Source organism: Podarcis vaucheri (genome assembly GCF_965113315.1).
Source record: "Podarcis vaucheri genome assembly, chromosome: 14".
In the NCBI taxonomy this organism is placed as follows: domain Eukaryota; kingdom Metazoa; phylum Chordata; class Lepidosauria; order Squamata; family Lacertidae; genus Podarcis; species Podarcis vaucheri.
This window is the reverse complement of record NC_138752.1, coordinates 38,108,932-38,136,092: the sequence shown is the minus strand read 5'-3', so window position 1 is coordinate 38,136,092 and position 27,161 is coordinate 38,108,932. Positions and strand designations below refer to the sequence as shown.

The 27,161-nt window shown below is 42.7% G+C and overlaps 1 protein-coding gene across 10 annotated transcripts in view; it reads right to left on the bottom strand.

The window, feature by feature from the left end:
• Positions 1-27,161, bottom strand: part of LOC309518699 (ankyrin repeat and fibronectin type-III domain-containing protein 1-like) — a 373,330-nt gene that overhangs the window by 78,637 nt on the left and 267,532 nt on the right. For 6 of the 10 annotated variants that reach the window (XM_082199043.1, XM_082199047.1, XM_082199045.1 and 3 more), the window contains one exon: positions 3,731-3,859. The exons of 2 other annotated variants lie outside the window; for them this stretch is intronic. In XM_082199043.1, the coding sequence (XP_082055169.1) occupies positions 3,731-3,859 (129 nt within the window). Of the gene's footprint in view, positions 1-3,730; positions 3,860-17,369; positions 17,676-27,161 lie in introns of those variants that run through there. 2 more of the 10 variants (XM_082199051.1, XM_082199052.1) reach the window with 2 other exon arrangements.

Below are 27,161 nucleotides of genomic sequence, written 5' to 3'. Positions count from 1 at the left end.
AGGGCAACATTTAATGAATAAATTGTTTATGTGAAGGGCTCCATAGAAAAGAATTAACTGAAAGGTGTGACACAGACTGCTTACATTGATATAGTCCCTTTGACTCCAGTGGCGATCATACTAAAAATAAGTGATTTGTGAATAGACCCTTTTATAGAGCTACTGAGGTGGGACTGCTTACATATATGCATGTGGGTGCATATTTCAATATGGCTAAGCGTCAAGGCTGAAATTAAAGAAAAGATGGGGCAACTTACAATAGGAACCACCTCCTTATTTATTTTATTAACTTACCACCACAAACACACACATTTTATTGATGACCTAGCTGTGAACACCTAGTACATTTGGGAACATGCACCATCTTTTCCCTCAGATCATAACAGTTCTACTTCACAATGGAAGAGGCTGTATAAGGAACTCTGATGAGTGGGGAAGAACTAAGTGGTGTTGGGGGCTGATGAACAGAGTATATGAGTATTCATTTTACAAAACACATGTGTCAGCTGAACAGCAAAGATTTGGAGGAACCAGAGCACATCCTTCAGCAGATGGACCTGCACTTGCTCCTGTTTCCATACCTTTCACCAGAGAGTTTGGAGTGGCTTATATATAAAGTTGTCAGGATCATGGCTGACCCAGACCCTGGAGAGCCCTCTTAGGAGGAAGAGAATTGGGGTTCCAGCACTTTGCTCCCACTCTAGATATGGAGAAACCTGTACCTGTCCAAACACTGATTAAAGGCAGTGGCAGATCAGACAAGTCTGAAGATGCTGTCAGGCAGTTCTATTGACAGAGCTCCAGTTGGGAAGAAGAGTACTCAAGAGGAAGGAGAAGACCAATAATATCATTTGTTATGTACTAAAAGATATTGTAAAGTGACATCCCAGTGGTGATGGTTTCTTAATCTTTCAACCCCTGGCTTTTTTTTTTTTAGCTCAGTAGTCTAACCACAATGCTTCACTGCCAATAATAATAATAATAATAATAATAATAATAATAATAATAATAATGTTATATTAATTAGGTATGTATGACAAATTTCTGATGAGCTGTCAGTTATAATGATGCTCTTCCAGGATGGCAGCAGAAGGGGTGGGGAAATAATGAGCCTGGATATAGCTGGGGAATCTACCAGTAAAGTGCCTTATATACTTTCAGGTCTTCAGCCCATCCAGTGATGTATGAATGATGGGCAATATTTGGAGGCCCCTTGCTTTATAGTCAACCTTCGCTGTAGAATGTTTGGGCTTGTTCACTCAGAAAGTAGAATGCGTCTTCATTAAAAGTTTTGGTAGCACTACATCTATCCTTCATAGTTAGCACTCATCACTTACTTCCCCCATGAGCCCTGGAGCGTGCCTGCTGCACAGGCTAGAGATCAATTCATGGACTAACAGGGTAGGCAGGAATAGCTCTGCTGACTGAAGCAAGACCTCAAAAGCCTTTTAACTCCAGAGACTCCCTCACGTGCTAACAAGGAGGCTTGCTATCCACCACCATCACACTAAGCAACAGTAAATTCTAAATTGTACATTTGAACAAATCAAATTTCCCTTGCCATGCAAGAAGTGGGGATTCTTTGGGTAAGGGCTAAAATTCTGTCCCATTCACAGAACCAGAGGCCACCTATGCCACCTATGGACTAAGGAAGTCTTCAGATCCAACATCTTTAACAGTATAGTTGTTATTATGGGCATTACAAAGGGCCAAGCTAGATGTTATACACATGGCTGCTGCTGAAAAGTGGACACCTATTTAACTTTGTGTTTGTAACCACTGATAGAACTTAAGCATGTCCTGATTTTAGAGCTGCACCAAACCCCTAACCTCCTTGGACCTTTCTTTACAAAATGAGCTAGCTATTAGGTGACACCCATAGAGAAAGCCATTTGATGCTCAGCAGTTATGAGGTAATCAAAGGTTTTCTTCTCCCTCCCCCGTCCCATCTTAAGAAGCATTTTTGTTTAAAGATAATAGCCATTCCAGGTGGCTCTTAAATAAATTTCTTTTTTTTTAATAGGGAGGAGCCCTCAGACCACTTCCATTTCACTCCCCTCCCCCTTGAAATTCCACCTCCTGGAGCTTCCACTGCCTGAGCTTTGAAATCAAATATGTGTTTATGGGAGGGAGGTATTGGTTTGTTTTTGTTCCATTATGTATTTTGTGTTCTTATTTTGTACTTTTAATGTTATGAACTGCACTGTGATCTTATGATGAGGATGTACACATTTAATAATAAATAAATAGATAAATAAATTGGGAGCGGTTTTTCCCCTGCAGCTTCCCTTCAGACATTAAGAATTTGGGCCAAATTTTGGTTGACCAAAATGTCCAGCCGAGCCCTACTTGATATTATAGCATTCCATGTTTCTCTGTCTTTTGCAAACAGCAGCCATGAAGTGGAGTAAGGTTGGGGAAGGGAAGGACATGGGTAAGATTTTTGAAGATGCTATGGAAAGGGAGGGAAGACATAAAGATGTAGTTACCATTTCAGTGGGAACTGTGTGGGAACTGGTCTAAAATATCACAAGAGAGAAACTTGTTATTCACCCTCACCTGAACAACTTTCTTCCTCATTTGGGCCTTGCTGAGCTTGCTTTGTTTTGGTCCTGAGTCCCTCCTTGATAACTTGCTGTCCATTTTCTACTTTATTCCAAATTGTGTGCTGGCTTCAGAACATTGCCTCTTTGTTTTGCCATCCAACACTGAATTTCTTCCTCATCCTGGACTTGATCAAGGCCCAGCTTTGCTTTAAGCTTGGGAATATCCGCACAATCCAGGGATAACTATTCATAAACTGATTTCCATTTTGATCTTTGTAAAATTTAGATGAGGTTATGTGAGTTGAGAGAGAGTTGGTTATCAGATTCTAGCTTACCACTCTTTTACATCTAAATAAATGACTGTGTCACAGTAGGGCTGTTGGTAGGTGGTGTGGCTAAGGGATCTAAGGATTTTATTTTATTTTTGTAATAGACCGGGTTTTCATGTGATATGAACTGTGCAGTAATATCCTCTGACTCTTGATTGTATGAAGAAGTTTTTGAAAATGGCCAGCTGTTTTATTTTACAGCATGAACTAAATCTTAAGATGGTGAGTGCATCCTCTGAACAGTTCATCACAAGTACAAATTGCAATTTGGCATGCCATCGTGAACCTTTTTAGTTTGAACTGAGCAGCCATGTGCCAAACTGCAGTCTGTACTTGTGATGAATGATTCAGATGATCCACATGCTGTGAATGTGAAGCAACAGACTGAAAAATTAAGCATTCTGCTACAAAGCAGTTCTGAGAATCAACTCTTTGTTTAGCTTGCTTCTGACTGTGTGGCCTGTTAATCTTGGTCCTGTGGTTTGACTTGGAGTGAGTTTGCAGAGTTTACTATTTCCTTTTTGGAACATGTGAAATGCAGACATGCACCTGTTAACACCCTGGGACACTACTGGCCAAGACACATATCTATTTGGAGACATGCATCTCTGCACACTAGGTGTATCTCTGATCTCCACTAGGATCACTGTTGCAAATGCATCAAGGATGCCTGCTGTTTTAAATGTGACTTGCCCTCAGATGGATTCTTATATGGGCTAACAGTTTTAACTCAATTTGCTTTAAATGTGCTGGTTTCTCCCTGGCATGGAAAAGTGTGACAGCAAAAAGGTCAAAGTGTGGCAATGCATGGGGTATGATTTTGTTCTGTCCTGAGCCCAACACTGCATCTCTTACCATTCAATGCTCAGAGACCTGGGACGGAAGGCAGACAGCTCAGCCGAGGCATACTCAGCTTTCCTTCTCTTCTCCTGCTTCTGTTTAATTGATAACCGGTGTGTGAACTTAGAAAGGCTGCCCTCAGACCTGGGGAAGGGGGAAAGGAGAGGTGTTAACTTCATCATAGCATGACAGTAACCAAAGGGAATGGCAGGAGCAAGAGGCCAAGATGGAAAGGTAGGTGGCAGAATCTTAGAAAAGGAAGGAGCAGAGCAATGAATTCACAGGACCACCTACTACTATAGGTGGTTCAGTGCATGTAAAACTAGCATGTTTTACTCACATAGCTAGGCTTCCATCAAATAAGTGTAAAGTGTGGCTTTCTTCTACACTTGCATGGAATACTGTTTCAAAGTGGAGAAACAATTCAACAATAGCTATTTGAATGCTGGTTTGAAAGCTATTTGAAATCTGCTCTGAGACCCTTTTTGGCTAAAGGGTGGGGTATAATTACTATAAACAAAAAAAATGTTGAAAACTGCATATTTTAACTAGGCAAGTAAAGCATTTTTTTAAAGGCGGCAAGACATTTTTATTAAGGAGTCTGGTGGCATCTTTCAGTCTTAAAGCACAGGTTGAAAGTTTTGAAGTCACCGATTTAAGAGATTTTCAGAATGAAGGTGAGGGAGTCAGCAAAGAAATTGCTAAAGCAACTTCGTGGTCCTCGGTGTATGCATCCATATTGGTATTTGCTTGTGTGTTACATATATATCTAAGCCAGTACATTTTTGTGACTTACTTTAACCAAGCAAATTACCTCAGAAACATTTCCCAGAAAAGCAGCCCCACTGTCTCTCTCTTTACAATACTGGAATAAACCTCAAATAGCTAGCTATTATTCAGATATGTTTTTAAACATTGGCATCTTCAATTCATTAACTCTGGTTATTGATATATTTTTCAGTTTATAAATTTGCTGTTCTTCATGACAGAGTGAAGGCAGTTTTTTGGAGGAGGAAGCCAAATGTCTAAATATTACCACTGAGAAAGAATAGGCTTGGGCTTTTTAATATCATTCTTTAGAAATAATCATTTATTTGTTTTTACTTTGATGGAAGGAATGGGTGATTGCCTTTTTTATGGGGGAAAATGAAACAGCTCTAAAGAAAATACTGGTGGAAAAGATATCTGATTAGGAACAATTACGTATCTCATTAAAGCCTGCAAAACAGAACCCACAGCTCAAAAGCTATCTCTGTCATTAAATTTCTCCCCTGCAATTCCAAGTCAAAGCTCAGGTGGTAATGAGTCATATTTCAATTAACTAGGTCTCAGTAAAACCAAACTATTACCTCGCAGGCTGTTTCTACATTCAGATGCTGAACAGAGCAATGGGGAGATACCCAAGTGATATGGTTTAAAGGCTTAGATGAAAAACTGCTTTCAATAAGCCAGCCATTTCACACACTGCACAGGTAGGTAAAATTTCACTGTAATTTCTATTCATTAACCACACACACATTTACCCCTTATTCTGTTTAACAGCCATTCAGTACATCAGGAAAGAAGGTAGGTTATCTGGCAACACATGATGTTCTGTGATCAGTCACATCTATCTGTGATCTCCTGAGGCACTGTTCTTTGGAAAAGGTATCGCTGCCCGCAAAAGAGCCTGTTGGATCAGGCCAATGGCCCATCTAGTCCAACATAATTTCTCATAGTGATCTGAAAACTATAGTCTGAAGTTTACAAGATGAATCCAGACACCCCAAAGAGGACCCTAATAATTACTGCCCTGTGTGTTTAAGGTCTATTACAGGAAACGTTTGTGCCAGCTTTCCATGCAATAAAACATAATGCCTGCATTAGTGACCATAATAACTTTGGGTGAAAGTAAATGGTGTTTACATCAGGTCACTCTAAACAAGATCGCTGCCTAGTACTGTTATACTTGGCAGAGTAATAAAACAAAACCAAAGGAAGACAGCCTGCACTGATTTAAAAGCAACCTTTGGTCTTATTTACTGTGAGAGATTATAGAGCAAACTGAATTAGACTACTATGGTTAAGAGATGTTTGCTTTTGATCCAAGCTTCTATCAAAGCACATCAACCTAACTATACAGACATACCCTCACTTAATGTGTGATCAACTCATGTGTGACCACAGATATGTGTAGTACTGGGAAATAAATAAATAATTCAATTCAAACCTGGAAATGGTGGGAGAGCTGGAAAGTCCTGGTGGCTCATGAGGAGACCCTTCCCAGAGCCTAAAGGGGATGTCAATGAACCAAATTCCATAAATAAAGGTTTAAAATGGTTTTTAAAAAAAGAATGTGTGGACTCCAAAATGGTGTGCAGGAGCTCTCACTGCTGCCACACAACCCCATTCAACAGCTGTTGGGTGCAAAGCTGTATTGCAGTGGGCTTGGACACACTGTTCCCTGCTCTTTCTGGCAATGTGGAGGCAAAGGTATAAAAGAAAAAGGTACTTCTGGTGCCTCTTAAATCACCCTAGTTCCCTACTCTGACAATCTGGCAAAAGTGAGGGTGGGGGTGAGGGGAATGTAAAGCCACAAAAGGAACCAAGACATGGAACTTATGCCTTCATCCAAGGTACAAAAAACCAACTGAAGACAGGAGGCAAAGCGATATAATCCATAAAGAACCCCCAAAACCAAAGGTAAAATCCAAAGCAAGGAAAAAGCTCAGTTTCAAAAAAAAAAAGGGGAGGGGGAATCAAAGCACATGTAAAGTAACTAAATTTATTCAGCACTGAAAAGACCGGAGGCACAGCAGAACAAAAACAAGCATTTATAGGCTTTTTAGAAGGTTCTCCTCACTTATGCACTTTTCCTTTATGCACGCAAGGCCCCCAGAATGTAACTCCCATGTAAGTGGGTAGTCGCCTGTGTTGTAGTAACAGTGGTAATCTATTTGTAGTACTTTCTTCCACACATGGAACAAGTCAAATATATGTACTTGCACCCACCTTATTTAATTTATACTTTGCTCATCTTCCCAAATATTTGGCCTCAACATCTTTTCATCCTCTTAAACTAAACACTGCTAAAGTTAACTTCCTGTTATATGCAAATGAGTCCATCTTAATCTTGCAAACCTGGTTATGACTTGCGGCACAGCTCACTGGACTGGCAGGTTAGCATAGGAGAAAACTGTAACTATTAACTATGCAAAACGGTGCTTTCAAAAAGGAAGACCAAGTATTCTATGGCCATGGATAGCCACAGATTAAAATAAGATGATTCCTACAGTCATCTCAGGATCTGGTTTCATGACTCTACCAACTGGGCTATGCAGGGAAAATCATCAAAGGTCATAGCAGAGCATATAATAAGAGCATTACTTTGATTTTTCTTCACAAAAGCAGGTAAATTTGCTTTGGGAGCCAAATGACTATATACTACAAAGGCTGTGAAGCAAATATTGTATGAAACTTCAATCAGATTTCCTTGGCTTAAAATTTCCTTAGAAAAAATCTGAATCATTATTTATTAGTGCTGTAGTAGGTACACCTAAATGTGTTGCTAGTGACACTAGTGACCTTAATCTGGAAGTAAAGCATAGCTCATTAAGTAGCTTGGCATGCATATACACTATTCATTATAAGCTCCAAATCTGCTCCTCTGCCTCTCCAAAGTCTATGGCACATCAGGTGCTGCTTGATTATTTTGTGTTTGCACTGAAAAGTGAGTTAATGAGAAAAAACAGTGATGCTGGTCTGTTTGTCTCCTCCTTATCTGCTGTCTTTGGATCTAGTGCAAGCCAAAGAAATCTGCGGTTGAACAGAGAATATATGGTTATATAAGAGTTATGTTTCACTTGGACCACTGACACCACAGTCACTGGGCCTGACTTGGTCTGCCTCTAACAAATGAATGCCATATCTAAATTTACTAACAATCTTGAATACAAAAAAGCAGTTTTGTCTGGTGTTGGGGGAGTCATCCACCAAGTGCCCTGTTAGCCAGCTGGGCTCCCCTCTGCATGGGCAGGCAGGAGGCGCAGCACAGCCTCACTTGACTCTGGTAGGGGGTTGCTCCAGCAGCGGCAGCAAGGGCTGGGCTGGTACGGTGAGCTCCATTCACCCTCCGCACCACATCTTCCCAGCACAGCGCGTGCCCTGGGCACTGGTAAACCATGCTACCACTGATTCCATGGCAAGTTGTTATTCTTTATGGTCACTGCTTCCTGGTTCTGATGAGTCCAGAGTCAATGCAATAATGAACAAGAACAACTCCATCCAAGACAATGACATCCACAAGCAGAATTTTGCTATACCTCCGAGGAACATAGAATTATTATTTTCTATGGTCATTCTGTCCTTTATGCCTTGGGCTACAGAAATGGCTCTTATAGAAGTTATTCCTCTGTTCAAATTTTTTATCTGTGTTTGTGAATACGAAAGTGGTGCTTGCTGAAATCTAGTAGAATGTACAGCAGTGAGCTCAGTCTAATTCAAGACTTACTTAAGTAACCAGATCCCACAAATTAGTGAGCATATTCAGTAATAATAAAAATTTTACTTTATTACCAAGCAGGTGAACTTATCACAGTTATCAAGGACAAATGTACTATTTTCTTACGTGGCGCTCAATATACACTTCTTGATCAGCTTTTCTGGCAAAATGGAGAAACCCAGTTTTCCTCCGCTGGCTCTCCAATAATTTGTGAAGGTTATCAACACCTTACTCTAAGCAACTGAGCTATCTAGGTGGACTTGGGGGGGGGCGTTCCTATTGGCTCACCTGCACTGGGCACCAAGAGGGCACTGCAGGGGATACTGCAACAGTGATAAACAACAGAAGGAGAGAGGTGGGGTGCGTGCGCTGAATTTTGGTATTGCACAGGATGCCGCTGAAATTTTAAAGCCCGAAGTCTGCCACTGTTGGGGGCTCTCCTCTCTAGGATACAAGGATTGAGACTCTTGAGATGTATGGGAGTTTATTTCAGCAACAAACTCACTGTTGGGTCTGCAGTAGAGAGCATATTTAAGTTTATGTAGAGTAAGTCTTTACTTCAAGGATATTCCTACAGAGAATATCCTTCAAGGTCCTAATTCTAATAGGAAGCAGTAACTTTCAAGAACAAATAACATGGCTTCTTATAAAGAGGCTTTAGATTTGTCTTTGTCTTTCAAGGGCTTAACATGGAATTAACAGCATGTAGATATGTGATCATGCAGATCATTTACACTGCAAAGAGATTCTAGTTTATATCGTATTTTTCATCCCATAGGACGCTCCGTCCCATAGGACGCACCTAGTTTGTTTTTTTTTTGGGGGGGGAATAAAGAAAAAAAAATTCCCCTTTATTTCCCCCCCAAAACCAGGTCGGGGAACAGCGGGATGGCGGCACTGCGCCTCCCCGCTGTCCCCCGAGCTTGTGGGGCTGGCCGATGTCTGCCCGAAGCGTGGGGCGCTCTGCTTCAGCGCGCCCCGCGCTCCGTGCAGCAGGCTGCTATCCTCAGCCTAGGGAGCCCTGGGGGAACTCCCGCAAGGCTCCGCACACTGCGGATTTCTGCCCGGCGTGAGGGGCACTCTGGTTCAGGGCGCCAGGCAGCAGGCTGCTATCCGCAGCGTGGGGAGCCCTGCGGGAACTCCCACAGGGCTCCCCACGCTGCGGATGTCTGCCCGAAGCGCGGGGCGCTCTACACCAGCGCGCCCCACGCTCCGTGCAGCAGGCTGCTATCCGCAGCCTAGGGAGCCCTGCGGGAACTCCCGCAGGGCTCCCCAGGCTTGCTGATAGCTTCCTGAAGCCTGGAGAGCGAGAGGGGTCGGTGCGCACCGACCCCTCTCGCTCTCCAAGCTTCAGCGAAAGCCTGTATTCGCCCCATAGGACGCACACAGATTTCCCCTTCATTTTTGGAGGGGAAAAAATGCGTCCTATAGGGTGAAAAATACGGTATATTGTGAAGTGTAATAATAGTGCATCCAGGATGAATGGGATAGCCACATCTTTTCCTCATCTGCTATTCAATTTATTTATTTGCTTAATGTTTGTATTTGCTGATTTTGCAGTTAGACCCCTAGAAACTATGATCCTATATCATAAGTCAAAATTCGGGAATTTATCATCACTCAAAAACACACACAGGGTGTTCAAGTAAGGATTCAAAGTACAGTAAGCAGATTTCTGCAGTCATCATGAAGTTGGTTTAGTACTAGTTTGTTTGTTTTTTTCTGAAGGGGTCCTATACAGGATGGACTTTAAAGCCAATTGTAATTTAAAAGCAATTTGTGTCTAGTTTGCCCAGTTAATGCTGGCTGTGCAGCCTACTGTGTATGTGATTTCTTTAGAAAACTTGTACTGAATTAACAATGTACAGCACCTGCAATAGTGAAAACATAGTGTGAAAAACAATGCATTATAAAGCCCAACCACTCTTTTCTACACACACAATATTTTTGTTCCTTTCCATATGAAAGTGGCTCCTCACATCACAGCTTACAGCTGCGTCCTTCTTAACAATGCCCTAGAGAACACTTAGTATGCTGAGCAGGGGGTGGGAATTATTTCTAAAAATAAGGGCGAAGGATATTATTATTAGTTTGTTATATTGTAATGTCAATGAGGATGGTTCATATGTCTGTGATACAGCACGTGCTGGGAATGCAGTAAGTTCCAGGTTCAAATCTGGTGTCTCAATTAGGGATGCAAAGATATGTCAATCTATAGTCTTAGTTTCTCATTTTTCTAGCCTTAAATTCAATTCTCCACAATTCTGCAGCAACCTGCATTTTTTTTAAAAAACAACTCATAAAAAACCTACAATTTAGTGCCAATTTCTCCTAATAAACACATTTTTGTATTTTTGTACACCTTTTGAATAATGTACACATATTTGCAAGCAATTTCACCAAATATATATTTATTTTTATACATATTTTTCCCCAACATTCTTACATTCCCTAATTTATTTATCAGGGAGGCCCATTTTGTGGCCTGGTGCAGCAGGGGGGAGAGGAACAATTGGCATCTTAGGTCTCCTGCACAGCTGTGAAATGCTTTGTGTGCTTTGCAGCTATGTAGGAGGCCAAAGGACATGGAGACTTCAGGGAGCCAATCAGCAGCTGCACTGGGCTCCCTGGAGGATGGCATATTGGAGCTTCTGGCTGGATCCTTACGAGGAAGGGGCACCCAGCCCCATCCAATAGGAGGTTCCACTTAAAGGATTCTGCTGGGCAGCACTTTCTATCCAGAAACCTAGTCAGGCTAACAGGCTACAGAGCCCTCTATTACTGGCCTAATGGGTACCACAAGAAGTGGTTCATGCCATGGGGGATCCCAACATCAGCCAATCCCCATCTATCAGCTAACAACAGATCACCCAGTAGGCTGGGTGATTAAGGGATCCATGCCCAAATTTGTGGCTTTTGTTGTTATGCACCACCTGCTGCTCCACACAGAGCTTCACTACACCTGCAAACGTATTTTTTTGTAACCATTTGGTTGGATAACTTCATTGGAAAATTCAGATTAGTGCAAATTTCAAAGAGGTAGCTGGGTTTCATTTCTCATATTGTTTTGGAAAGTGTGTAATTTGATAGAGTCACCGTTAAATGCAAACCAAATCCCTAGACTCCATTTAAAAGGTTTGGGATGCAAAAGACCTATGGTGTGAGACCCTAGAAAACTGCTGTAAGAGTAAACAGTGCTGGGACAGGTGGACTGTCTGTCCTGGTATTGCGCAGCTTCATACAGAAAGAGGAGGTTACATAGCTCAGTGGTGCAGCATGTGTATGTGTTCTACATGCAGTAGGTCCCAGTTTCAATCCATGGTATCTCCAGTGAAACAGATGAAGTAGTAGTTGATAGGAAAGTCCCTTTGCCTGAGAATTTGGAGATCAGTTGCCAATTAGAGTAGACAACAGTGGATAAGATAAGCAAAAAATCTCACCTGGTATAAATTCTTACGTAGCTTTGCATAGGTTTCTGTGGCAAGACTGCCCAAGGTAAAGATGCTCAACATGCTCCCAAATATTTGCTCTTCTTTAGGAGCAAATCAAACTGAAGCAGACTGATATCAGTCCTTCCTAAGGTCAAGGGTTAATAAAGTACAGTGGTACCTTGGTTCCCGAACGCCTCCACTATTGTACGTTTCGGTTTTTTAGCACTAAAAATCCAGAAGTAAATGCTTCTGTATTCAAACATTTTTTGGAACCCAAACATGCGACATGGCTTCCGCTGAGTACAACCAATGGGAAGCAGCCCCTCGGTTTTCGAAAATTTCAGAAGCCGAACGGGCTTCTGAAATGGATTCTGTTCAAGAACCAAGGTACCACTACACTAGTACATCCTTATAACAGGAAATGTGTAAGCAAAGCAGTCAAAATGATGAAGTAAACCACAGTTAGATGAAAGCCAAAATGTAGTTACTCTCCATTTAAAAAGAGGTCAATTTCCTTTGTTCCAAGTATTCTTCAAACCTTTATTTGTGAACAGAAAAATAGGAAATAGAGATAAAGAAACATCTTCGTACCAGTGTTATGCTAACTTCGAAACACTAGTTATTCATAGTTTCACAAAACTACCCTGATGTTATAATATTTACATTGTGGAAGTAAGTTGCACTGATTTAAACAGAGCTTACTAAAGATACATATTTAGTAATGCTGAGCCAAACAAGTGTGGGGGTTGGGTGGGGAATTTCACCTAGCCTTAGCATTTAGCGCCACAAGGTACATCTTTTAATAGCAAGACATTTTGGCAAACAGCATTCACTTGGTTGTTTCAGGAGCTTTGGAGTACTGGCTTTTAATTAAGAGCACAAGTTATGGACTAGATAACCTTTTAAATGGGTCCCTTGCCACTTACAATTCTGTGATTCTGTGATCCTTTACATATTTATTTTACTGCTGCCTTTCTTCCATGGAACTGAAAACAGTGTACAGAGAATTTGCAGAAGCTTACAATATCACGCACCAGTGACCTCCAGCACAGACTACTGCAATGTGCTCTACATGGGGGTGCACCTGAAGACAGTCTAAAAGTTGCAGTTAGGGCAGAATGCAATTCCTAGATTGGTGAGTGGGGTATCTTGATGGGACCATGTGTTGGTACTGCCACTGGGCGCTGCACAGTTGGTGCTCATCCATATTTCCACTTGTCTCATGCCTAGAAAGCATGGGTCCAGGCGGTTTTCAGCTTGCCATTGCTTTCTAGGCCGAGATCTGAGTGGTTTTCTATTTGTCCTGCCACTTTCCCTAGGAAAATCCACTCTTTAGTGCTGAGTCAGAGCAAACATCAATCCATGGAAAACCCAATCCATATTTGCTCCAATACACTGGCAAAGATCAGGTTTCCCTGGGGGAAAGCAGAGGGACAACCAGAAGTCTGGATAAGCCCTTGGTGCTGCACAACAAGTCCTTTTTGATGGCAGTTTCCTATTTATGGAATACCCTTCCCGGCAACATGTGCTTCTCTCCCCCTTTGTTAACATTCAGAACAAATTTTAAAACATTCCTGTTCACCCAGGCATTTGATCGCTGAAATATACTGTCCCTAGTAACCTTAAACTTATTACCTATGAGAATATTTAATATTTATTTATTTATTTATTAAAAATCTGTACACTGCTTGATTGTTAAAAACTTCAAAGCAGATTTCAAAAAGGTAAAACAATAAAATCAAGAAAAAGTTATGCCCATACTTAGAAGCATGCACAAGTTAAAATACTAAACCAGATTAAAATTACCTCAATTTTCATCTGGGTAGACTTATCGAAACACAAATGTTTTTAGGAGGCGAGAAGAGTACAGAGACGGTGCCTGCTTTATATCAATAGGCAAGGAGTTCCAAAGTGTAGGTGCTGTCACACTAAATTACTGGGTTCATACAAATGCAAAACTAGTATTATGTGGCACCTCTTGTAGTGCCAATTCTGCCAATGGAAGCGGTTGAGTGGGCACATGTGGGGTAAGATGATCTCATAGGTACACGAGTCTCAAGTTGGTAAGTGCTTTATATGCTAATAGTAACACCCTGAACCTGGCCTGGTAGCAAATCAGCAACCAGTGCAGATCTCTAAGCGCAGGTGTTATGCTGACAAGGCCTCACTCCTGTCAGCAATCAGGCTGCAGCATTCTACACTAACTGCAGCTTCTAGTTCAAGCACGAAGGAAGCCCCACATAGAGAGCATTGCAGTATTCTAGTCTTGAATACCAGTGCCTCAACTGTTGTGACAAGGCTCCCCCTATCCAGGAATGGTCATAGCTGTCAAACCTGTCATAGTTGTTAAAATGCTCTCACTACCCGAACCTTCAGTGACAGCTGAATCTAGAAGCACCCTCAGACTACAAACTTGTTCATTCAGGAGGAGTGCAACCACATCCAGGGTAGGCAACTGACCAATTTCTCAGACAAGACAGCTTCTCACCCACAATGCCTCCGTCTTGCCAGGGTTCAAGCTCAGCTTGTTTTTCCTAATTTTGTTTTGTTTTGTTTTAAAAAATGTGTATTCTTGGGCTGTTTTATTGTGTGCCACCCTGGACTCCTTTGGGAGGAAGAATGGTATAGAATTTTTAAGGACTGAATCGATAAAAAATACATAAAACACAGATCTCCTTAGCTCAGCTACATCATGTGCATTCAAACCATGCCTTTCTCCCTTTAAAATTATACCGAGGAGGGCCTGTTAGTAAGCTGTGGCCATTTATTTACAAAGAGTTTTGTATAGTTTCAGTAACCTTACACTGTAACTGACATTTCACTTGCTTCAGATTATTTATTCTGCTTCTGCGAGTCACAGATAGCAGAAAGGGGCAATACAAGGCAGTGAATTTACACTCCTGGCCACTGGAAATATTGTTCAGTAGTTCCTCCAGCTTCTGACATTTCACCATGCATTGCTCATGCATTCTGAAGCAAACCTTAAGGACTAGAAAGCCCCACACTGCTTTAAAACAAAAGCCTAACTTTCAGAAAGCCAAATTCTACAATCAGTTCCACATTGTGCAGCTTTTCTGTGCTCCCACAGAATCAAAGCGTACACAAGCCCTGAATTCAGGTACCGGTAACTGGCTGACTTAAAGTTGCTCTGGAACAAACGTTCAGTTATGTGCCTCTATCAAATGGGGAAAGTAGCATTGTTATCTCTTAAGGAACATTTGTGTGTATCTGATACACCCTTTCAGCAAAACAAACACACGAAATACTTTAGAACAATGTCCTACAAGTTGGTTGATGAGGTCAAATGTAACGAGTTTGTCAAGCTTCCTAACTACTTGTGAGCACAGCCAGTCCTAGGCAGAAATGTCCTCCTGAGATACATCAAAATATTGCCATGGATGTACAGTGCATGCTCAGGTAGCAGCTATGCAGGCACACCTTTTTTGCAGGTATGCCATTATAAGCATTAACATTTTTAAAGGACTCTTCTTTCAGGAAGGAAGTTCAGCTGAGAATTAGTTCCCTTTTCATTCAGCCTGAAGTAAGAATCTTGTGTAATGTGAAAACCCTATCCTCAGAAATCAAACCAATATATAATGATTTTTGCATTTCCCAGGGGCAAAACAACCATTACCTACCCTAGCTAACTATTAGTAAAGACATATGAAGCCCTGATAAATTTTCTTAATTTCAGTAATCTTCAGCTTTTTTTGTAATTACTGTTTCACCTGAGCAGAATTCTCCTAATTGACCTAAAATTTTGCTTTAGAATAAATTCAGTGGCAGTTTGGAAATTTTATTTTAAGAAAACTAGGTTTCACTTGGAGCAAAAGAAAATAAAGCAGCTTTTCTATAACACCTTAAAAAGTAAAAGGAGCCAAGGCACCACAACCAAGAAGACTGTGCTTCAGAATATCATTTCTGAATTAGGGCATGCATTATTATGGAGCAGCATGCAATCTCTGTCTAACCAAACATACCTAAAGATCATATTGTCTTAGTACTAGCAAGGGCTGGTCCATCATGCTGCATTTATTTTTCCACTTCCTCATCTCTCAAAATAAGACAACATATAGGCCCTAATATTCTCCTAATTCATATATGTAGAAGGCAATGGAAATTATCTCTCATATCCAGAGTTATAACACTTTTGATTTAATGAGGATGAACAGAGATTTTTTTATTTCAGAGAACCCTGTAGTTTTATCCAGCTGAAGTGAGTATCACAAATGGAAAATGAAATCTTCCACTCTAAGAAATCAGAGTTGTTATCCCCAAACACCAAGGAACCACAAGCCAGTGTCTTCCCATATTCCCACTCCAGGAATTTTTATAGGTACATTATATTTAAGTTACTACCTTGGTACCGCTTCACTTCCAAAGTTATACAACACGTAAATCCATCACACAACGAAAACAGCTGTAAGGACTGATAACCCCTTTTATTACAAAAAAGCTAAGGAATCCAAAGTCACAAAACTCACAATAAACTCACACTAATTGAACACATTCCTCTGGTGAAAGCACACATTAAAAATCCTACAGATGACATACCAGGGTCTATCATTTGGCTGCTCTATAAATCATGAATCAGCTAAAAAAAGGCTATGTGTCAGGAAGGTGACACACAGCAACTAGCCCATGAAGTTATGCATTCATCTTTGCCATTATTACATGTAAGCTTAAGTCATCTGTATGTAAAAGATGCACAAAGCAAGCCACTGTCATATACTTATACATGGACATCGTTCTGCACATAACACTACAGCTCTGGAGTTGCAATGTGCTTATGCAATGAAAACTGGAAGGATCAGGATGCATGAATTCTTAGAGTAGACTATAAGTCCCAAGGGTGGGCTTATGTACTTATAAAGGAGTTTTGAGAAGTGCACATGCAACAAGCAAATTCTGAAGGACCTCTCTACTGCCTGTACTCAAAAAATATAGTCCTTTTTAGGCATGAGGGGTACCTACAGCACATACACCTCTATCTAAAGCACTCAGCAATCTACATGACAGTAATACTAAGAGACAAATTGCTGAGGGTGCTGCTGACTGCATTCATCACCAGCCCAGTGGAACCTTGTTTACCATGGCTTGTAGATGTAAATCAGGAGTAGCCATTGTGGTGCTCTCCAGATGTTGTTGGACTGCAACTCCAAACAGCTTCAGTCAACATGGCTAATAGTCAGGAATGAGGGAGTTGTAGCCCAACATCATCTGGAGTGCATCACATTGGTTAAGCCTGACATAGATGGATGCAGACAATAATATCAAGTTGCTGAAACACAGCCATATGGATCAGAAGCCTTTTGGGTGGGTGAATTGAAATTCTTCAGGATTTGTACAGGAAATTAGTTAACTGAATGCAAAGATGCTATTCCCCCCTTCAAATCAACCTATCAAGAAACAAACACAATGTAAATTTATCTAAGCTAGAACCCTGTCACACAACTGGATGGCCAGGAGTGGCATCATACATGCACATATCTAAGTAGTAAGACAAACTGCAGGTAAATCACAATATTCTGTCCCTCATCCCTAAGCTAACGTGCTCAGAGCTTTGGTGGGTTGGAAGTGGGGTGGGAAAGAGAATCAACCAATCAACATCCTGGGGAATGAGACCCCTTGCCAACTGGCTGCACCATCAGTTAGGAAAGAGTGCCAAAAATATGGCTAGAATGGGTGTCACTTTAGCTTTCCTCCCTAGGTCCCCCACTGGTACTGCTGCTTTCTCACTCACCTGCTAAATACTTGGGGCTTGTTCTTTATCTGATGCCTCCTGCTCAGGATGATGAATTCACTTCAGAAAATATTTTGAAACACCTTCTCTCCAAGATGCACACATGCACACGTTCCATCATAGACAATAACCTAAACTGAACTACTGCTGGCCAAAATTCCCATTCAGGGGCTGCCAGTTTTCCTTAACAGCCTATTCTGGCTACATTTCAACCCCACCCACCAAAACAAGACCTTCCTCTTCATTTGCCACCCTTATTTTCCTCTCCCATCACCTTAATTCTCTTCTCTCTCTCTCTCTCTTCTTTCTCCGCTTGTCGTTTCCCCCCCAATCTTGTTTCTATAGAAACGAGATTAGCAGAGGGGGGAATAAAACAGCCCCATGTGACTCAGATTCCAACACTAAAGAATCTCTCTCTCTCTCTCTCTCTCTCTCTCTCTCTCTCACACACACACACACACACACACTGGTGTTTTACATAACAAGTCATTGTACAGGGATTTTAAAAAAGAGGGTGGTGGTGGTGAGAGAAAGAGGCAGCAGGGAGTTGTAGAGTCAACAGCAACCCATACTTCATCATTTCAGGATGGGTCTGTAAGGTAAAAGCAGCTACATCTTAACTTCTCAAACAATTTCAATATCATTCAAATGAAGCTACAATCCAGTTTTGCTTAAATTATCAACTAAATCAATCCCATTCCCTGATGTGATGTACTGGGAGTGTAAACTGTCTCACTCATTTGCAGGTCCTGCACACCAGTGCCCTAGTCTCAGCTTCTATATTTTGTTGTGCAACTGTGAGAAACAATCAGGGGAGGGGACATGTGTTGGGAGGGAGACACAGAGAGGGCAACATGGGCCAACTAAAGAGACTTGGTGGACCATATGTGGACCAGCTTACTGGGTAACATGGCTATAACCCATTATCACTAGAGATAACTTGAAGCTATTCAGTTTCTTAACATTTTCCTAGCTATGAAGACTAGTTACTAATCATTGGCTCATAGATTTTACAAGTGGGAAAAGTTGGTAGAAAACTGAGGTAATAAACTACATATGATTTTAAGTGTCTTTCCACCCACCCATTTATTATGCCCCCATAAGCAAAAATTGTGTAAGGGAGGAACACTTTCTAAACACCTTTTAAACACCCCCCCTCTGCTGCTCTCTTTCTCCCACTCTCTCTCCAGTCCAGACCAAAAATACTGTATCTAAAAATATTCACAACTAGAATTGAAGTTCATGGGCTGGCTGGAGCATGCACAGAAAAGTGGCTGCTGCTGCTGCTGCTGTGCTACCACATGCATCAGCTGTTAGGTGGAGAGGCTGAGCAGCCTAAACAAAGCCCTGCTCTACCTCCGGTCTCTTTGGAATTACCTCCACCCACTCTTTGGGCTCCTGGGGGGTTCTCCTTGTGAGTCACGAGGACTCTCCAACTATCTCCTGTAATTTCCTGTTTTGAATATATCTATTTATTTCCCGGCACCGGGTATATACATGGCCACGCGAGAGTCAATCACGTGTAAGTGGGGTGCCTGTATTATATACCCTCCAAGTGTCCTGGTTTTCCAAGAACAAGTCCTGGAATTACAAAAGCCATCCTGGCTTCTGATACCATTGCCTCTCCATGGCTGCCACTGCCGGTAGGAAATGCTCTGCCTGGAGGTGGGGTGGGGGGGATATTTCCAGGTTTTTGAAAGTCTAGGTACAAGTGTTGACTGTGATAACCCCTTTTTATATGCTTGTTGACACTCTCAGAGAACTCTTAGTGAGATGGGATTTACCCTTGTAGAAGCCATGTTGGTTCTGCTTCAGTGAGACATGGTGTATCTAGAAACATTACCTGTTTGTTCCAACTGGAATATGCATTGACCTTGTCTATATGAGGACAACTGAAATCACCCATTACTACCACACTTCTTTCTTTGGATGCCACCTTGATTTCATTGTTCATGTCAATATCACCCATTTTCAATCTCGTTATCACCGTGGGTGTTTTGGTCAGGGAGGGGTGATAGTAAGTCCCCAGTACTAAATTACACTGTAGACACAAGCCAAAGTAATTCTGCCCCATTTGGGATTTCTAACTTGTTGAGCTCTATTTCCTCTTTGATGTATGGAGCCATAACACTTCCCTTATAACCTTCTGTGTCCTTCCTATAGAGTATGTATCCAGAGAGAACTGTCTCCCACTGGTTTTCTCCATTCCCTCAAGCTTCTGTTCCACCCACTATATCTATGCTTTCCTCTAAGATCAAGCACTCTAGCTCACTTACTTTGGCTCAGAGGTTTTATGTATAGAAACACCCATACTTGTTAACTCTCTCCAAAAGTATTTGGCACATGTGTTTGACCCTACAGTACTTTGGCCTCTTTGAATCTCTATAGCTAGACTCCATGGGTCGGTCCCCCTCCCCTGGATGCTTACAGGCTCACTGTGGATAGGCCCGCAAGCCATGTGCTTTTATTTCTACTGTGCACCTGTGGCACTAGTGCATACTTACATCAAACAAATCTGATCCTTACAATTTATGTTGAGCTCAGACAGCACTTCCCTGCCTTCAGATCTGTTTGCACATGTCTCTATTCATTGCATTGTAATGCTTGCCATATAGCATGACAAATTGAGATTAAACTGTATCTACACCAATGCATTCACTATGCTATTAACCTTTAAATCAGTGGTTTTAGGAATCTATAACACAGAATCAGAGAGTTGGAAGGGGACTTGGAAGTTATCTAATTATCATAATGCAATGCAGGACCCAACTACAGCATAAGTATGTTTTCTCCTCTCTCCCATATGGATGCTCATTAGACACAGTTATGTTATGTGCATAGGACTTGATAGACAGTGACTTGTCTAAGTAATAACACTTAGAGAATTTACAGCTGAGATTATATTTGCTCACTCCCAGATGACAATCTTAACCAATAAACTACCTTCACTTTAAATACTTGGCATCTGAAAGAAGTTCTGATGAAACTGTGACTGAGAGCGATGGAGAAGTCACCGTGCATTACCAAATACTGAGCATACTAAAGTTTTCTGCCAACATGCATAGCCAATGTGATGGGCCCATCCTGAAAGCTCCTTAGAGAAGTAGGAAGCAGCAAAAACAGTAAGTGTAAAATAGTAGTAGCATCAGCTTCGTCTGCAGATCCTCCACCAGAAACATAAATTTCATTTTCACAAAAAGAATGGCAGAAATTGGTCTAGTGCAGAGAATACTGAGGATAAATGTACAAGATGCTGGATCAAACAGGTTTTGAGCCAAAATTTGTGTTGGCTTATCTGTGTGTAGCAGGGAGGATTGTTCTGCGTATGGGGTGAACTTGAAAGAGTGCATTTTGGAAGAGAATGTTGTTTAAGCTTCACAGTTCCATTTCAATTTTTGCAAATATCAGCACCAACCCTAATTTGAGATGGGCTAAAAATGTAAAGGTAAAGGACCCCTGGATGGTTAAGTCTAGTCAAAGGCAACTATGGGGTGCAGCACCATAGGCGCCGACTCCATGGGGCCTGAGGGGGCCCGAGCCCCCTCAAAAATTCATTTGGGGGGGCTCCGCCCCCCCAATAATCTCGGGCGCCCCTCCAGCAGAGCGCCGCCGCGGAGGAAGCCTGAGAGGGGAGGGGAGGAGTTTCTGGGGGGAGGGAGGGGAGAGATCAGATCGCATGGGGCGGGGCGGGGGGGAAGAGGTCACCGAGAGCCACCTGAGCATCAGCCCGAGGGCAAGAGCGCGGCGCTGAAATGGGATCCTCTGCTCACATGCCGAGGCACAATCGGGAAGGCGGAGCGTGGCTGGCTTTGCGCACCGAGAGAGGGGGAAGAGGGAAGAGGATCGTTCCAGCTGCGACTCCCATCGGAGGATACAGGCAACAGGATTGCAGCGCCTTGGGGACCAGTGGCATAGCGTGGGGGGTGCCAGGGGTGCCGGCCGCACCGGGCGCAACATTTGGGGGGGGCGCGTTTGGCCAGCCCTCCTCGAGGAAGCAGGAACCCCACTGTCCTCGGACCTCCTCCGAAGCCTGGCGGTGGGGCGGAGAGACCTCCTCCCGCCGCCAGCCTTCGGAAGGCTGCTCCGAAGCCTGGCGGTGGGGCGGAGAGACCTTCTCCCCGCGCCAGCCTTTGGAAGGCTGCTCCGAAGCCTGGCGGTGGGGTGGAGAGACCTTCTCCCCGCGCCAGCCTTCGGATGGCTGCTCCGAAGCCTGGCGGTGGGGCGGAGAGACCTTCTCCCCGCGCCAGCCTTCAGATGGCTGTCCTGAAGACTTGTGGTGGGAGCAGTGGCGTAGCGTGGGGGGTGCAGGGGGGCCTGCTGCACCTGGCGCAACATCTGGGGGGGCGCGGAAGAGACTTGAGTGCTAAAATCCACGGGTTAGGGGGCGCAAATTACTTGCCTTGCCCCGGGTTAGGGGGCGCAAATTACTTGCCTTGCCCCGGGTGCTGAGGACCCACGCAACGCCACTGCTGGGGAAGGACGAGGCTGATGCAAACTTTCTAGGGCTGGGTTGCGCACGCTTTTGGAGAGTTGGTGCTTTCCTCGTGAAATGGAGGAAATAACGTCAGGTCGTCCTTTTTTATTTTATTTTATTTTTTGCACAAAGAAAGCAAAATTTAGAAATACTTGCACAAAGATGCACAAACAAGCCACGATTCAGAGGCGCTTGGTCAGATGTAAAATCGAGACAGCAACCTGGAAAAGAACTGCAGTTTGTGATCCGAGGGCTGAAGCGCAGGCAACTCTGGAGCTTTGCATCGCCCTGCTCGCAATAGTCCATATCGCGTGCCTTTCTTGTCCTTGTGACATCATCGCACCCTTGTGGAAATGCACTCCCGAGGGAGCTGTAACCCCCGCCTTCTCCCCACCTGCTCCCTCGCCAGCCAGCCAGCCGCACGCCCTAGCCGGAGAGCCCCGGCCGTCCTCGTCACGCAATCGGCTGGATCTCCCTTCAGCAGGCCGTGCTCACAACTCGGCCCAGGGACCCCCCAGCAGCGGATCTCCGGCCCAGCTGACGAATCCGGCAACAAGCCCCCTCCTCCCCAATCGCTCCGCCGAAATACGCTCCAAAACCCCCCAGATAGGCCGCCGGCCGCCAAGTCTCGTGGCGCCCTGAGCGAGGGTCTTTCCCCAACACCGCCACCTCGAACTGCGTTCTCCCGGCTACCCGAGTGAACCAGCGGCAGGACCCCGGTATGGCCCCCCCCCCAATATTTTTTATAAGTTGGCGCCCCTGTGCAGCACTTATCACGCTTTTCAGGGAGGTAGCCCGTGTTTGTCCACAGACAGCTTTCCGGGTTATGTGGCCAGCATGACTAAATCGCTTCTGAACTACTTCTGGTGAAACAGAACAGTGTGACGGAAGCCAAAGTTCATGGAAACGCATTTACCTTCCCGCCGCAGCGGTACCTATTTATCCACATGCACTAGTATGCTTTTGAACTGATAAATTGGCTGGAGCTTGAACAGAGCAATGGGAGCTCACCCCGTCACACAGATTCAAACTGCCGACCTTCTGATTGGCAAGCCCAAGAGGCTCAGTGGTTTAGACCACAGCGCCACCCGTGTCCCTGGATTAGAGATGGGAAATATATTTGAAGATATATGGAAAATTCACTGTGGACAATGTGAATCAAAACTTCATAATGTATAACTAGAATACACTGCAATGCAGACACCCCTTCAGCGTTCCAGAAACAGCAGGAGTTAAATGTTGCAAGAATACACACAGGTACTGCACCTGGTGTAGCCAGGTAATTTTAAACTGTGAACTTACTGGACTTATGGGCATGTATTTCTCTTCTCCACCATCCCAATACTATGTTTTACAACTGCTTCTATATTCCTCATGCAAAGGGACAAAAATGCTTGCTAATCCCAATTTTAAAAGGAACAAATAGGGCTGCAATACATCCAGATTTTCCCAGATATTATCGGGATTTCAAAGGTGGAATTGATATCCAGGGGGAATTTCCAAAAGGCGGCACTTTGTCCTGGATCTTAGGCAAGTCAAACAAAAAATCACTTTGGGGGGCATTTTTGGGGTGTCCTGGTTTTTACTTTTTCACATTTTAAATTCCCTTAAACTCATTTAAAATCACTTTGAATGGGCTCTGCCCTGATGGTAAACACATTTACTGTATTTTGAAATAAGCACCATTTTTATGTAGAAAATGTTTTGGTTTTTTTTAAAAGAGGAAATAATAAAATGAGCTGAGCATCTGTAACAGTCTATATGCCTGGGTGCCTGGCCCCTGGATAATAAGGAATAAAGAATACAGTGATGATCAGCATCAGGCCCATTGGCTAGGCACTGATACTGGGCATTTTTGCCCCTGCACATATTTTCTACCACTCTCTAGCTAGTCATTTGAGGAGCTGTGGACTTCAGTCCCAAGGTCCAGCCCTACCTATCAGCAAAATTACTCTTTTAACAGAGAGTTACAATTAACAGCCCTGTGGATATGGTCTATTTTTAAGCGCAGGCACAGAATCCTAAAGCAGAGCCAAGGCGGGTAGGTTGCTGTGGGTTACCTTCATGGGGAACCTAACAAAGGTATTGGAGCAGTTCTTGAGACTTACTGGCAAGCTGGCTTTAACCAAGGGGGAAATTTGACTTTGATATGTGAAAATATGATGTCTTCTACTAAATCAGGCTCTTGTTAATTGTGTCTGCTCTGACACAATAGCAGCTTTACAAGGACTTAGGCAGAGAGGTCTTTCTCATGTCTCATCTTTTGGTTCCTTAAGTGCTGAGAATTGAAACTTGTGACCTTAAACATGCAAAGCAAGTTAAATGCAAAAAAGGATAGGAAATTGGCATCCAAAGCAAGCTACACTTAAAAAACAAAAATCAGTTCAACCTGAAGCCAGCCCCAAAGTTCTAGCTAGTTTTGTAGTGCAAAAGTAATCATCATAATTTCTGATGGTTTTGGAACAAAATTTTGCAAACAAACATATATGAGTTTTTTTAATCAATATATGTAATATTTCATATAGTTGTAGGAAACAATGGCAGATTGTCATTCTGACACCAGAAAAAAGCAACCCAAACATCATGTTGCAGTTAAATTGGCTTTTAAAATGGGGACAGCCTTGGAAAACAAACAAGACAGAAATTTGTGATGTGAATATGAGTATTCCTGTTCATTTTTTTAATTTTATCTGAGATCAGATGAGTTGTACCCACTGCTGTCTAGAACACTCTGGAATGTTTAAAGGTTTGCACATTTCAGAGAAACAGGAATGTCGTGGGACTGACTGTAAGCTACTATTGTGTTGTTGCCAGCTCCGTTTTCTCATTGTTGAGGAAATATGTTTGTATCTACCCATTTAACAGAAAAGTAACCAAACAGCTCTATGAAGACAACCTTTTACAAAGGTTTCTCTCGCTGATAATTGGAAAATAGCAGTGAACATCAAGATATAGCCCATGGTGCCAGGTTGAAAAATATAACACCTTTAACAACACTGAATGCTTAAAAAATAGGAAAGATGTAGAATACTAGCATTTCCTGAATTACAGGCGGCTCCCCACTCACGCAGGGGTTACATTCCGGCGCCCCACGCACATAAGTGAAAATCGCGTAAGCGGGGAGCACCTTCTTAACACCTTTTAAATGCCCTTTCTGCCACTCTCCCTCCAGTCCAGACCAAAATACTGTATCTAAAAATATCCACATCTAAAACTGAAGCTCTGGGGCTGGCTGGAGGCTGGAGGATGTATGGAAAAGCAGCTGCTACTTCTGTGCTACAGCATGCACCAGCTGTTAGGCGGGGAGGTTGAGCAACCTAAACAAAGCGCCCTGCGCCTCCAGTCTCTTCTCCGCCCTCACTGAAGTTCTCTTTGGGCTCCTGAGAGGGTCTCTTCAAGAGCTATGAAGATTCTCCAGCTCTCTTCCTCAATTTCCTGGTATGAACTAAATTATTTCATTATTTCCTGGTGCTGCATGTATATAAGTCAATTGCACACAAGTGGGAGCTGTATTGCTGGACCACTGTTTGCCACCTAGACTCTGCCAGAAGGTACCTGAGCACCAAACTTTTTGCCATCTTTTTGCTGCCCTATTTGTCCATATTGCTAAGGTTATTTCTCTTGTGACTACCCACCTTATTTCTGCCTGCAGGAGAACACAGAGAAGCACCTCTGGTGGTTATCTCAGGACATGGGTAAACAAAGCAAGTAAAATAGTTGAAAGCTGACATGTGTTGTAAGCAGCTTTTTAGCTTATTGCTCATTTTTATTGTTTCTAAATGCTTTAAAAATTGTTTTTAACAGCTTTTACCAATAGTTTCATTGTTTTATTCTTTTTGTAAACTGCTCTGAGGTAGTTGTTGTTTTAACACTCAAACAACTTTTACAGTGTGTTAAACACACAAATGGTATATACATATGGGAAGAGAAATTTCCCTACATGCAGACTGAAGCAGTATATATCATTCTACCAGCTCAAGACTGCACCACCACAGAATCATTGCACTGCATGAGTAGATCTAACCTAGGAGACACAACTTGAAACATTAACACTAAGGTAGGAAAAGACTTTGGATCTGTACTTTGGCCCAGGATTTTGTACAATGCTTGAGAAACACAATAATGAAACTTATTCTTGCTTTGAAACATAAATCGCTGTTGTCATTGTTTGAAACATAAATCACTGCTGTTGTTGTAAACATAAATTACCGTTGTTATTGTTGTTGTGAAGAAGGTGAAGAAGGTGAAGAAGGTGAAGAAGGTGAAGAAGAAGAAGAAGAAGAAGAAGAAGAAGAAGAAGAAGAAGAAGAAGAAGAAGAAGAAGATTTATATACCCCACCCTTCCTCCCAAAGGAGCCCAGGACAGCAAACACTAAAATGATAGAAACATTTTTTTAATAAACCAACAAAAATCTCAAGAGCTGCTAGGAAATAGCAACTCTGTGTCTTTCAGCCACAACGTCTTGGTAAATGAGAATGATTTTACATTTCTCCTGAAAATCAGTACTGAGGGAGGCAGACACATCTCACTAGAGAGGGCAGTCCACAAACAATGAACTGCCACTAAAAAGACCATGTGACAGATCAACCCTAACCAGGCAGCCCCAACGGCAGTGTCATCAACAAGGCCTCACCTATTGATCATAGGGGTCCAAGATGATCGATCCTGGATGAAATGCAGGATGATGTGGGTTACAGAATGCAACAACTTGGCTGAAAGAAGAGTGGTATGCACTAGGAAATATAAATTAAATTATAGAAATAAAAATTATGTAGAACTCTCATATATGGAGAGCACAGAGCAGCCAAATAAAGATAAGAGAAGTAGAAAACAGTGCCTGTTGGTGTAAATTTTCCACTTGGTACATTTTCTCAATTAACATGTCTATCCTGTTGAAGAATATATAGTCTGTTGTCAAGACCCTGTTTCTCAAGAAACATAAGAAGCAATGAGAAAAGATAGTGAGCCTGTTAGCTGCTATAGCAAGAAACCTGGAACCAACTGAATAACTGGCAACTCCAAAGAGTCCTAATGATTTAGCTCCATTCCCCATCTCCCCGGAATGCGCAACGTATGCTGCTTCCATTGTGTATGCTAGAGTTCATGCAAATGTGAGCCAGGAACGACTGGGCTGGACATAATGCACTGAACTTTAGAAAAAGAATAATTGTAGTTCAGACTTTTGGCCTTGTTAGGCATTTTTCTGAAGATCACTGCTCTTACCACCCCACCCCCTTGGCAGCACCATTTCCCCCTATAAACAGCAGCTAGAGAGAGATTGAACAACATACCAGGAAGATTCAATATTCTGCCAGAT